General features: G+C 37.1%; 1 protein-coding gene across 4 annotated transcripts in view; it reads right to left on the bottom strand.

The window, feature by feature from the left end:
- Positions 1–14,163, bottom strand: part of LOC311083080 (FSD1-like protein) — a 44,277-nt gene that overhangs the window by 16,438 nt on the left and 13,676 nt on the right. For all 4 annotated transcript variants that reach the window (XM_084114336.1, XM_084114334.1, XM_084114335.1 and 1 more), the window contains exons 4-6: positions 11,325–11,426; positions 9,977–9,999; positions 3,448–3,569 (exon numbers count right to left, since the gene is read on the bottom strand). In XM_084114336.1, the coding sequence (XP_083970462.1) occupies positions 3,448–3,569; positions 9,977–9,999; positions 11,325–11,426 (247 nt within the window). The remainder of the gene's footprint in view (positions 1–3,447; positions 3,570–9,976; positions 10,000–11,324; positions 11,427–14,163) is intronic.

Here is a 14,163-nt window from a genome sequence, read left to right as displayed (position 1 = left end):
GTCATTGGCTATATTCACTATATTTTTAGCAGCTGATGCTATTTCATAAGGGGAATTCTGCAGATGTCAGAATGTGCCAGACAATGTTGAAAGGTCAGGAAATCAGAAAATGTGTGATGTTAAATCTCCACACATTTGACATTATCATAGATTCTGTATTTTGTATTTTTGTAAGTTTGCAAATAATGTGTCACGTTCATTTATGCGTGTCAATCGAGCAAGAAGAATTTTGCAACGTTGCACAAATCTCAGGGATTTTAGGATGATCAAACTTACAATTATGTAAGAAATATCCAATCAATGCACTGATTTTAACTGTTAAAATGATGTTGAGTATTTTTATCTGATCTAACCAGTTTTGACATCGCAGAAATGAGCCCTCAATGCAGGCTAAATCTCAACAAAAATAATTTATATATATATATATTTTTTTTTTTTTTTGTTGCTTTTTGAAGAGAAAGACAAAACTGAATTCAAATCACATTTATACAACATTACAAAGATGTCTTCTCATTTTACATTACATTATTTAACAATACCTCCCCCACCCTATTTTCTCCCAAAAATTAAACCACGGAAAGGGAGAATAAATAAATATTTAAAAAATAAAAATAAAAAAACAAGTATTGTAAAGTACCTTTGTTTCTGATTGACTAAAACGTACTCCAAATTATTTTTTAAATGAATACCAGGCAATGGAACAATATCTGTGCAAATATTAAACTGGCACAGTCTGGGAAGATTACCTGGGAATGTCAGTTTAAGAAAATGAATATTCATGAAAAGTGTCATTTGGTGTCATAAGGACACAGAAGCAGAGAGATTCTTAAACGCAGAGACTTATATCAGGGGTCGTCAAATGTAAAGGTGGCTCATGAGTGATTTAGCAGAAAAGTTGATATCTACTGAAGCGTTTAGAAAGCCAATCAGAAATGCACTACCCGAATCCTCTTCCTGAACTGTAATATCAGAGCTGAGAGGAGTGTTATTTTTCAGTGATATTTTTAAAATGCTGACGAAATTTGGTGCATTTGTAGACCTGTGAGCCAGAGTGACTCACAAAAGAGCAGAGTCATCATGACACATCCAAACCACAAGAGCAGATGAGCAAGAAGTCAGTGCGCTCACCCTATATGATGAACCACAAATCAGCAGAGCTCATCATAACACATGCAAATACAACCTAAAATATTGATTCTTTTGATTGTGCAATTTTAAGACTTCGGGCCAGAACTACTGAAGAAATGCAGGGAAACATTAGTGCTGAAAATGCATGGACAGGGTTATTTTTGCAGCTGACCTTATTGCATATGCATTCGTAGGAGTTTCCCTTTCAGACATAAAATTGTATGTATTTAAATTAATCATGCAACGTGATTTACTAAAGCTTGCGCTAGTCAATTTACTGGTATTTGTGGTATTATTATGTGGTAGAAGGGAGGGAATTTTCTCCACTCGTCTTCATTTATTTAATATGCCAGAGTAAGACGTTATCCGAACATAACGTTTGCCAAGCCACGTGATTTTTTATGTACTTCACATGTATTGTTAGCAGATAAGCTGCACCTGAATATCATCGACCCTACGCTGATATGAGCTGCTCTTCATAGATTGTGTTGGTCATAATGAATGAATGAATGAATGAGCTACTGCATCTGTTCTTTAATTCGCACATTATCCGTAAATCTGGACCTTAAACTCAAAATCACGAAACAAATGCTTTTTTAGGTCATTTGCCAGCAATGCATCTTTAATTAAGAACTCTGATAATGTTTATCATTTAAAGTGCCCCTATTATGCTATTTTAAAGTTTCCTAATGATGTTTCAGAGTCTCCTACAACAGGTTTACATGCATCAAAGGTCAAAAAACTGTTTAATTTTCTCATAATATACATTTGCACATCACCACATTTTCAATGATTCTCAAACGACTCGTCAGACGAATCAATCTCTCTAAATCCCTCCTTCCTGATTGGCCAGACAGCTCAGTCTGTTGTGATTGGTCTACATGCCCATCGCCATAACAACGTCAGCTCTGCTTGTCCTGAGGCTTTCTACCCCGTAAACTAAACACAGTAACTAACAATGACGTCAATTTTACCATATCAAGGCGAGCACGAGTCTGATGATGAAACATTGGAAGAACTATTTTATTCAACCCGAACCTCCATCACAAGGACAACTCGAGCAGGACGTTTCAGTGATGCACTACTCAGTTTGAGGTACATTATGGGATGTTGCAACTGTAATTCCTCACCATCAGCATTAACAAGTGCATGTCCATCAACAAACCCATTATTTTACTTATACTTATTTATTTACAGAGTATGTTTCAGAGTATAATAATTTATTGCGGTGAACATGGGGAAACTATCAATAACAGTGCATACATTAGCTGAGCTCTAGCGTGAATGACTGTAACATAAACTTTGGTAAAACAAATCTTGCTCCATGCTTAATCTTTCCTCAAAGTAGTGAGAGCGACAGACGATCTGCATTAATAGACACAGTTATAGGTAATAGTGGCCCACAACAGCAGAAGTATTTCAGTAAGACAGTAATAACATGAGTTAGCTAGTTAGCAGGAGAGCTACACAATATAAAACTCAAAACTAAGTATTTTGAACACCATCTTTCAAGAGCAAGCGGTTTGCGAATCCTGCATTGAACCCCGAGATTTGAGAAGCAGTTGTCAGTGAAATAAAGGCAACACAGCAAAAGTTTAGGATTATACTGCTGTGATATCGTGGTAAAGATGAACTTTAACCACTGATTCTTCACATGCTCGTCCTTGGGCAGTGTTGTAGAGCACAGCGTCTTCTCGACATGATCCAGTGTCCACAGGAATCAGCTGCAGGTTTGAGGTTCAAGTTTTCCCTGGTGTCTGTGCGTGTACGCGCAAACAATACGCTAATGTTTCATCTCGATGTCACAACGAAACGGATTATGACTCGTTTGAAAAACTATTCATTTCATTGACTCCGAGTCGACTCTTACTTTTGAAAGACAATAACTTTATATACGGTGAACTTTCAGATTTAAAACTTTGCAGGATGTTTTCATTCACTTAGAGCTGTGTTACACACTACATGAAAGGTCATTTTCAAAAATCCATAATAGGGGCACTTTAATGCAATATAGGTTTTCTACCGGGCCTATTGCATGAATACCTGGGAAAAGGAACACATACATACCTGTAGTTTTCAAATAAGCCTGAAATACTTGATTAGCTTGATTAGCTGCGTTTAATTAGAGTTTAATCTAAATTCTAGGACTGTGGCCCTGTTTTGCACCCCTGTGTTAGATTCTTCTATCACGGGTTTAGTGACTAAGATGCAGATGGTGGACGTTGAGCTGGTAGCTGAAAGGTTGTAGGTTCAAACTCAAGAGAGGTTGATCCGGTAATACAAGCAGCGAAATAACCAGTTAGTAATTAATGAACTCACCGGGGAGGAACTTGAGGCCCTGCAGCATCTGTCTCTCCTGACTGAAGTCCACCATCAGGTGCGTCATGTTATCTGTGGCTTTGGGCTTCATAGTCAAGCGGAAGGCAGGAGCCATTGTGACCCTAAAAGAGCAAAATAATAAGGGTATGGTTATTTGATATATATAACTTTATAAAACGGTTAGTTCCAATCTTTGATTTTGATTGGTCAATAGCTGTGTTTTATTCATGATAAAACACGGCTATGACGGCTTCACCCAACGGTTCTATGTATCACTACACAACACCACTAGCAAACACTCTTAGCAACGTCTCTTAGCATTATCATTGATGTTGTTCATTGAAGCTTATAGAGTAGAGTATTGTGAGAGATTGAGTAAGCGAGTGCACCTGCATTTACAGTAGATAGAGCATCTTCCTTCAGGTCAGTCCTATATTCGTAATAAAATCCATTTGAATGTCTGCTTCGATATCTTGTCCTTAAAGGGATACTCCACTTTTTTTGGAAATAGGCTCATTTTACAACTCCCCCAGAGTTAAACAGTCGAGTTTTACCGTTTTCGAATCCATTCAGCTCCTGGTTTGGCGCTACCACTTGTAGCATAGCTTAGCATAGATAATTGAATCGGACAAGACCATTAGCATCTCTCTCAAAAAAATGACCAAAGAGTTTCGATATTTTTCCTATTTAAAACTTGACTCTTCTGTAGTTACATCGTGTACTAAGACCGACGGAAAATGAAAAGTTTTATAAGTCACTAAAAGTATGAATAAGTCGCTTTGCGTCGCGCCCGCGCCTAACAACGCCCTTCAGTGACTTATTCACGATTCAGCACAGCCTCGAGTACCTTATTGCTTACATAGATACAGCTGAGTCATTCCATTATTCAGAATCAGAACTCTTGTGACCTCTTCTAGTGTTCAGTTTGTTTATTTCCATATTAACAGTGTGGAAGAAATATTTCAGTTTAATCTGAGCTTTTAAAAAAATATTTTTATTTAAATGCTCTCAGATTTTTGGATAACACTGAATATGTTTATATGAATATAATTTAAGGCTAATTTATACTTGTGCTTCAGACCTCTGAGTAGCCATTTACATGGTAACATAACAGTTCTTGCAGTGTATTTAAAAAATAGAAATCAATCAATTAAAACAATTTAAAAAAAATGTATTTGCATGATCCGGATGTCGAGTTTGTTTCATTGAGTTTAAAGTTTCATAAATTCATGAGTTAAAATCTTCAAGCATGTGTTACCATATTCCATAAAACATATTTTATGTAACTACGATTCTGTGAATTTTGGCATTTACTGTGTTAAGCATTGCGTTTTCATTTCACAGCCCTTCACAACATTTAACAAGTCTATGTAAATTATTTACCAGTGTGATGTAAACTTGGTCTTTATCCTCCACATATGATTTCATGAGGATCAAGTTTGAGTTACACTTTATTTTACAGTGTATTTAGCCCTGTTTACACCTGCCATTAAGATGCGTTTTGGTCAATCGGATCACAAGTGGATGACGCTAAATACAGGTGTAGTCTTTTGGGTTTTGTTTCATGTTCATGTCTTTTATTTTGTAGTCATGGTTCCTTTGTTTCCTGGTTTTGTCATGTGGTTTTCTGTTCTGTTTGGTCATTGGTTCATTGCTTTCAGGTGTGTCTTTTGTGTGTGTGTGTGTGTGTGTGTGTGTGTGTGTGTGTGTGTGTGTGTGTATAAGCCCTTATGTTACCATTGTCTTTCGTCTAGCTTTGTTCCCTGTAACCTTGTGTGAGTTTGTTCATGTTTATCGTCAAGCCACATCTTGATTTATTTTTGTATTTGTTCATGTTTTTGTAAATAAACTGCATATGGGTTCTTATCAAACTTTGCAAACAGTAAATTATGCATAATTACATGCAAAAAACCCTAACCACCTTACCCTATATAAGTACATGTTGTTACTTAAATGTATAATTACACTGTAACAAGGACACCTTAAAATTGAGTGTAACCCAAGTTTGTACTTTTATAATTAATTAATTAGATATATTTTTTGATATTGAAGACAATATTTGGCACAGTATCCCATAAATAACACAACGAGTTCCCACAGTGTGTAAAACAGGAGTTAGTGTGCTGGATTCCAGTAAAATATAGTCTGTTATCAGATCTTATTTCAGTAATCATCCAATTTTAAGGATAACACTCCCATTGTACACACATGTGGAGTTAATTTATGCTTTAGAACTGTGTAATCAGCCTCACCGCTTTCATTAGAAGCTTTTCATTCCTAATGAATGCAAAGCTACCGCAGATAGGCTTACATATATATAAGGAGAATCTCGGGTTACAAAGCGTTGAGGCTGATAACACACTAGAGCTGCACGATTCTGGATAAATTGAGAATCACCATTTTTTTGTTTAAAATAGAGATTACGATTCTGAACAGACGACTAAATAAAATAACGTATAATGTAATTCACTAGAGGTTATGACAAAACATTAATTGCTACAGTCTATTTAAAAATGTTTAATACATTTGAATTTATACGTTTATCATTACTGGGTGAATCAGCGTTTTGGAACGAATCTCTTGAATGAATGATTAAATAACGAATACATTTTTTAGTATCTCGTCGCCACCTACTGGTGTAGCTATGTACTTGATAAAATCGTTATTTGCTCGTACTTGTCAAGTGTTTTATAGACACAGGCGAATCATTGTGATTTAGGAATAAGATCGCGTGGGTGTTTGAATTGAGAACGCAATCTTTTTTAGCGATGAATCGTGCAGCTCTATTACACACAATCGACATACACAAGTGGTATGGCAGAGGTGTAGATCTTATTTTGGTGGCTTATGTATTTAATGTTACACAATGTTATCCCTTCACTAGCAGGTAAAATTGAGCTTACTGTATTAGTGTCTGAGAATCAATTGCAAATGCAAATTAAAAGCAAATATAGTTTCAGCACACATCCTAATGCAAACAGTGTTCTTGTTAACAAGCATCACAAAAAAACACAGTTGCGTCCGAAATCGCATACGGTATAGTAGATACAACATTTGGCTTGAAATCTACTTTGTGACTGTTAAAGTATGTTCTATATAGTGCAATTGTGTAACATTAATGCGGCGCCAGTTGCGTTATGTTTTCATTCATACTATGAATGTATTTGGACATACTACTCTATTGGCGTAGCATTTTTCATAATATATCATAGGGAAGTATTTGATTTCAGACGCAGCACATGACTAAAGTGTCTGAACGACCAACATAATGGCACACAGACAACAGTTGACTGAGATCAGACTCCTGTACACACACACACACACACGTTTGCTTGTAGTGCCCTTGATTCAAAAAAGAAAATGGTGCATTTAGTCCTGGTTCATTTAGCGTTCACACTGTCATTTTTAAGACCGAACCTAAAGATTAAAAAAAAAGGCTTTAATGACATATATTTAGTGTTTGGATGTCTTTGTTCTGTGTTGTGTTCATATTTCAGTCGAACCGCACCAGAGTTCGTTTGGAAGCGGAGCGAGACCCATCGTTTCAGCGTCTCGGCCCACTTGTTTGATGCACACCAGGGTTCAGATGGCAGATTATTCAAATGAATCGCACCAACAGAGCAATCGCACCAGAGTTTGTTTTAATCGAACCAAACCTGCCAAGTGTGAACAACACACCCTAAGAGAACTTTTCATTGACTAACCTTACTAGGGCTGCACGATATTGAAGAAAAATATGCGATATGCGATAACTCATTAAATAATGTGATATGCGATACGATAATGCTTAAAGTGTGTAAAATAAACTTAAATTATCTTTAAATTATATTTAAAATGATAAAACCTACGTGTTTCCCATTCTTTTTGTGACGAGAAAACGTCCCTACAGCTTCTGAACATCAGTATTTTACTGTAGCGTAAGAAGAGTTATTTTAACATCAGTGTAAACCACGGGGTTCAGGTTATCCTACATTAGAGTTATTTAACAACAGAAACTGAATAATCAAATGTAAAAATAAAACACTGCTTAGTTTTCACTGTATAAATAAAATAAAAATTAAATATATCCTGATTCTTATTAAAGCTACAAAAGTTATTCAGCCGAGAGCAGTGAGTGATTTTCTCTTTGTCTTTTGTTATTGCAAGCCGTTGCGATATGCATGTTGCGATATATACATTTGTGATATTACGATAATTCTGATATATTGTGCAGCCCTAAACCTTACCATTACTGAACCTTTTTGCTATTTTTATATTATTGACATTAGGTCTACTATGCTTTTTTAGCTTTTTGAATTGTGAGGACAGTTGGGATGAACAGATTTCAGGTTTTCCCATATTGCAAAGACAATTGTGTCTCATAATTTAATAATAGTAATAATAAATCCTTTTTGTCCCACAAACTTTTCATCATGCATGCTAAACCTGTGATTGAGACATGCATTTGAATTTTCCTTAACAAACACAGCCCAAAATTGCTTTGATTAAAGCCCTATTCGGACGGTAATTGTTTCGTATGTGGACGTCTGAAAAAATACATTTCACGGCACCTCAGTGATAAAACTCATGCATTCGGATGCCGATTTATTCATGGTGGAGGATCGAGTTTTGTGCGCATGATTTTCTGCTGTAAATAAAATGTCATATGCTTGGAATAATGATAATAAGTTCACATTTAATTTAATAACAGGAAAATAATATCCTACTTATTATCTGTTTAAAAATAGGAAGATTGACGCATCATTGTTAAAATGGTTAAAATCTTCCGTATGTTATCTCAAAATGATGGATGCCATTTTAAAAATGTGGAAATTAGTATAAATAAGTTAAAACATCCTGGTATTTACATGAGGTTAACATTCAGCTGCTTGGTTTATATTTTTAATGTATATAATTGTGCATTTCTTCTCTTTCTCCTTTGAGTGGTGACAAAATATGGTTCTTGTGAATACTTTCCAGCATTTCAGTAATAAAAGTATAGGCTAGATCTTTAAAATGCATCCAAATAACAACGACGCGCAATAGTTAACGTACGGTGCCCTGCAGTGCTCAAAAAGGATTTAAACAGTGAATTTTTTATTTATCTCTTTTTGCAAACTCAGTGATGTGGATTTGGACGGCAATTAAATCACCACACGGCCTTGGTGTTTGTCAAAAAACAGTAACTAATTAAGCAAGGGATTGAAGCCTGGGAGAAAAACACTGACATTCTGGATTTGGATGGCAATAAAATCACACTACCACCCCATGAGAAACAGTTACCGTCAGTATAGGGCTTACACCGTGTCCTAACTACACGCGACATGCGTCGTTTCCATGTTAATCAGAGTGTTTGTCCTAACCAGCCGCGACGGCGACACGCGACGATTCAATTTTAGAAACGGTTTCTATTTTTCTGCGACGTCGCGCTGGAACAACAAACACAAAGTGTGGCGATGATAATCTCATGTGCTGTTTATGTGCTTTATTTAATGTTAAAAGCGTGTAATGTGACTCCGAATATCATTTAGTGCTCCAGCTTTGTAGCTGTAAAAGCAACACTGGATAATTCACCTCAGATCTTGAAATTAAAGGGATATTTCACAGCTGGAAAGATGAATGTATTTAAATTGGGTCATTTATGTAGTAGAAATGTGAAATTATTTTAGAAGTTGGTGCCTTCTAGACTGAGAAAAGCCAGATAATGTATTTTTGGCTCATGTGGATGAAAGACAACAACTCCCAGAATGCACTTGCTACGCTGCCCTACAGGACACTCCCAAGCCACGCCCACCGGTTACAGAGGGCAGTGTCGGAAGAAATGATACAACTAGGCTACTAGTCGACTCGAAACTCAAAAGACAGTGTTTTATCGTGAGATCCCCCTATGGGCGGGTTGAAGACATGCGGGACGAGCTCCTCCTACTGGCTGGAGTCTCTCGCCTCTGGACTAAAAAGCCATCAGGACTCTGATGCTAAATGACGATTTTTGCGTCATCTGAGTTTTTTTTCCAGACACACAATACAGAAATCTCTCGTCTCAGGGGAACATGAGGGAGGGAAGCACGGTCACTCCAAAATACTACCAGGTTTCTACTGATACAAAGCTTAATGCTAATCGTTGAAGTATCCCTTTAAACAAATGGAAACAAGAACGTTCAAACTGTGAACAAATTGTATTCTTTGACAAAGATTGTTTTAGTAACTCAGTAGCCTATGTATTTTTAATAATGTTTAAATGGTGTAATATTTGTGAATTTGATTATGTAGCTACCTATACATTTTCTTGCGAGTGCCATCAAGATTACTCGCTGGTGCCGCGAGACTCCGCCCACACTCTGTTCTGATTGGCTGAGGGTTTTGATTGATTTTGACGCATCTCGCAGTCGCGCCGCGTCTAGTGTGGACAGACAAATTATTTGTCGCTGGAATCTTATCGCATCGCGTCTGGTTAGGACACGGTGTTAGGAGTGCAAAACAAAAAAATGTGAATGTATGTGTCATGCAGTGGACACACAACCGCACACAGAGAGTGGAACATATACTGTACCTATCTTTGATCTGTTTGGCAGCCTTGGAACAGTGATTGAGGTGAAGAAAAAGAGGAAGAGAGTAAAAAAGAGCAGGTCGTTAGTATCGCCATGCGGGTGAAGTGAAAGCATGCAATTCGGCTCAGTGCTGGACTGGATATACACACACAAACACAGGGTAAAGTAGGATCCTAAACATAAAAAGCACAGGTTAATGAGCAGTTTAATAGATTGTTGTTGTTTTTTTGTACATACATTAGATTTTCATAGATTCACTTTTAATTAACAGATCATAGAATCACAGACTTTTGTTATCCATTAGCATTACTTAAAGGATTCGGTCACTTCAGAATTAAAATTATGAGCATTTGTGGTTATAAAGTGTCCATATATTTAAGTTTTTTATAGAAAATGAGCGATGGTTTGTCCAGATAAGACTCTTATTCTTCGGCTGGGATCGTTTCGAGACTTTGAAGCTGCACTGAAACTCACATCTGGACCTTCAACCCGTTGGACCCCATTAAAGTCACTATATGGAGAAAAATCCTGAAATGTTTTCCTCAAAAACCTTAATTTTTTTTGGACTGAAGAAAGAAAGACATGAACATCTTGGATGACATCGGGGTGAGTAAATTTAATTCTGAAGTGAACTAATCCTTTATGTGAAAAATCAAGCAGAATTATTATGTATAATTCCTGTTTTGTTCTTGGTTCTCTCTGCCTGCAGTTTTAAAGTGCCCCTATTTTGCTATTTTAAAGATTGCTAATTTTGTTTTTCAGGTCTCCTACATGTGTACATGCATCCAAGGTTATAAAAAAGTGTAATTTTTCTCATAATATAGCATCAGCTCATTTCTCACAGTGAAACCAAACGCACATTAGCATATTTGAATTTCAGCTCTAGAGGCTTTCAAAACACTTGATTCATATCAAATCCAGCATGAGTCCTTATCCTTTGGATTTGCTTTGGCAGCGACATGTCGACAACACAAACCAAACTCTTCCAGTCTCAGCTACAACTACAGTGTTTGAGCGTCAAAGTAGACATTGTTTGTAAGCAGCCGATGAAGACCGTTATGCAGATTTGTTAAAAACTCATGTAGGTTCAAGCAGTGAGTAAGACTGGCGACTCACTTCAGGCAGTTCTTTCTTTTTATCTTTGAAACTTTGCAGACCTTTTACATTCACACACAGCTCTATCACACACTGCTTGAAAGGTCATATCCGAAAAAGCATAATAGGGGCACTTTAAACAAGCCACAGTAAACTGGGATTTTAAGAGACAATAAAACCAGCATTTTAATAAATTACATAACAGATGTCCGAAGTTGCAACTATCCTTTATCAAACACATCAGTATGCGCCTACCTTAGTGAACTCGGCGTCGTCTGTAATGTGCAGCGCATTGTTAGCAAACTCCAGAAGCTCCTCTGCGCTCTCTAATGCACTGGTGCTCTGGGTCAGCTGGTTCTGGAGCACAGAGAAAGATAATCATTATTAGTGAGTTTGAAATGATCTGTGTTAGCTGATAACATCCAGGCTCGTTTTTTCTAAATTGAACAGTATAATCTTTTTTTCTATTCAAGGCTTGCAAAGAGATAAACAATTGTGCATTTTTCACACTTAAAGCTGCAGTCCGTAGTTTTTCCACTTTGTCGCCATCTCTGTTCGAAATCTGCAATTGCAGTTATTCGCGGAATTATCAACTTTACGTGGGTTGTGCCTTGGCACGGCACAGCGCGGATGAATCCAATGTTTTGAGGAGAATGTGCGGCTGTCAGTCGCCGCCAAAAATGTGATGCCTTGTTTACCAACTTCTTTATGAATTTGCACATGACAATGTCAACTATGTATGTTAGAAGCACATGTGCACTTTGGTCAGAGATGGAAAAGATGATTAAAGTGTTGACATGGCTGTTTGTTGTGATGAAAATTGGCATACACCAAATATTTTACAACGATTATGAGCATAATTGCATGAATTTGATAGAAGAATTGTGTTTACATGATGTGAAGTTTAAAATCGCAATATTGCTTAAATCTCATTAAAAGAGCATTGAGAGGGTGCATGTAAAATAGGGCCTGTTTACTCCTGGTCACTTCATGTGGTTTCTCTGATGGGATAGCTATCCGATTGTGAAAAGATCAGGTGTGAATGCCTAAGATCCTTCAAGAGTGAGGTTCTGATCCACAGATTCTTGTTTTACAGTACACTACACATTTTATTTCCACCTAAAAATGAGAGCTAAAGAAACATGACCTGACACTGAAAAGAAAAGAAAAAACAGCTCTACCCTACATGTCCACTGAACTGGAAGAAATCTGCTCATACACCACAGAACGGTTCAGATCTGTTTCAGCTCTGCAGGAAACAGTGATGTCATCATCCAGCTCAGTTCAGATCTCATCCGATTTTGTCAGTACAGTCAAATCAATAATATTACTGACTATTAAAGGGTTAGTTCTGGGTTGTACATCAGAACGTAGGCTCACTATTGGCCAGCATCACACACATGACCAGCGTCGGCCAATAGTGAGCCTCCGTTCTGATGTATAACTCAGAAGCGCTGCGCTGTTACACGACGTGAACTCACTCAGAGAAACACAGAAGAAAATCAATAGTTGAATAAAGTTGTTATTTTTTTTATTTTATTTTTTGTGCACAAAAAGTATTCTCGTCGCTTGATAAGCTTAAGGTTGAGCCACTAGTGACTTGGACTATTTTAAACATTGTCTTTACTAACTTTCTGGGCCGGCAAGTTTCGATCCCATAGAAGCCTATGGAGGAGTGAGACAGCTCTCAGATTTAATCAAAAATATCTTAATTTGTGTTCCGAAGATGAACGAAGGTCTTACGGGGTTGGAACAACATGAGGGAGAGTAATTACTGACAGAATTTACATTTTTGGGTGAATTAACCCTTTAAGTGTCTCCAAATAAGCAAGCCAGGGGCAACAGTGGCAAGAAACCCAAACTTCATTCATGAAAAAAAAAACAAAAAAACAAAAAAAAAACAAATGAACGAACGAACATTAGTGTGATTTTGATTCAGGCTGCATCACAAGTCATCACAAGTGATCAGCCATAACATGAATAATAATTATCTTCATCAGCCAGAATTTTTATAACAGTTAAAAACACTGTTAGTGCACCACTAATATTTAATGCTCAATATTCAATTGCCTTTGAAATAGGTTAAAAATGTAAAACATCTTAAAGTCCCCCTGTGGTGAAAATCAAGGTTTAAATGTTGTTTATGTGTCTATGTGGTGTTTTTAATATGCTTTAAGTCAAACCATGTGTAAATTCATAAGTCGACACCATTGCTGAGTATTTCCTCCTTAAAACTGCAGTGAACCAAAGACAGTCTCAAAAACACGCTTTGAAATCGCTGGTGTTTCTGACGTCAAAAACTACCTTGTAACCAATCAGATCAACGTGTGATCGTCAACCAGTGGATCTCTGAGCTGAGTGAGTGAGTGGAGGCGGGGCTCATTTGCATATTCATAGAACCGTGTATACTAAATGAGGCAAGGGTGTCGAGTTACATTCAATATATTTTAAGACAGGAAGAAAAAACTTTTAAATATGTAATTTTGGTGATCAAAGATGAGTTTTAAGGGATATAATTATTGTTATTAAAACTACAGAGGGACTTTCAAGTAAAATATTATTACAATAATAACCAGGATGGTCAGAGAGGAGATGAGTTTAGAAAGTGTCAAACTGTCGATGACAAATGTTTAGATATTGGTGTACAAGACTGATTCATGTGAACAAAATACAGTGATAAAACATTAAAGAACTAGAGAAACATGAAAGACATACAGAAGCTACAGATAACCTTAAAAAGACCCCTATACAAAGGTTCCTGTAGCCGGTGTGTTTACGTACTGTGATGTGGTTAAGGATGGGAAGGGAGCTGATGGTTAATCACTTATTTGAGCTCATTTCTCTCTCTGGTATTGTTCCTGTTCAGTGGACTTAGAGGGCTGGGCTCAATACTGCCATTACAGCACCATGACATCACCAGCCCGACCAAAGCCAACCACACACACACACACACACACACACACACACACAGACAGACACACACACACACACTCACACATTCTTGTACATCTATCTTTATGAGGACATTCATTGACACAATGCAATCTCTAGCCGCTTACCCTAACCTTACCCATCACAACTAAGTGCCTGACCC

This window comes from Abramis brama (assembly GCF_963993115.1).
Source record: "Abramis brama genome assembly, chromosome: 5".
Classification (NCBI taxonomy): Eukaryota; Metazoa; Chordata; class Actinopteri; order Cypriniformes; family Leuciscidae; genus Abramis; species Abramis brama.
This window is presented reverse-complemented; position numbering and strand designations above follow the sequence as displayed.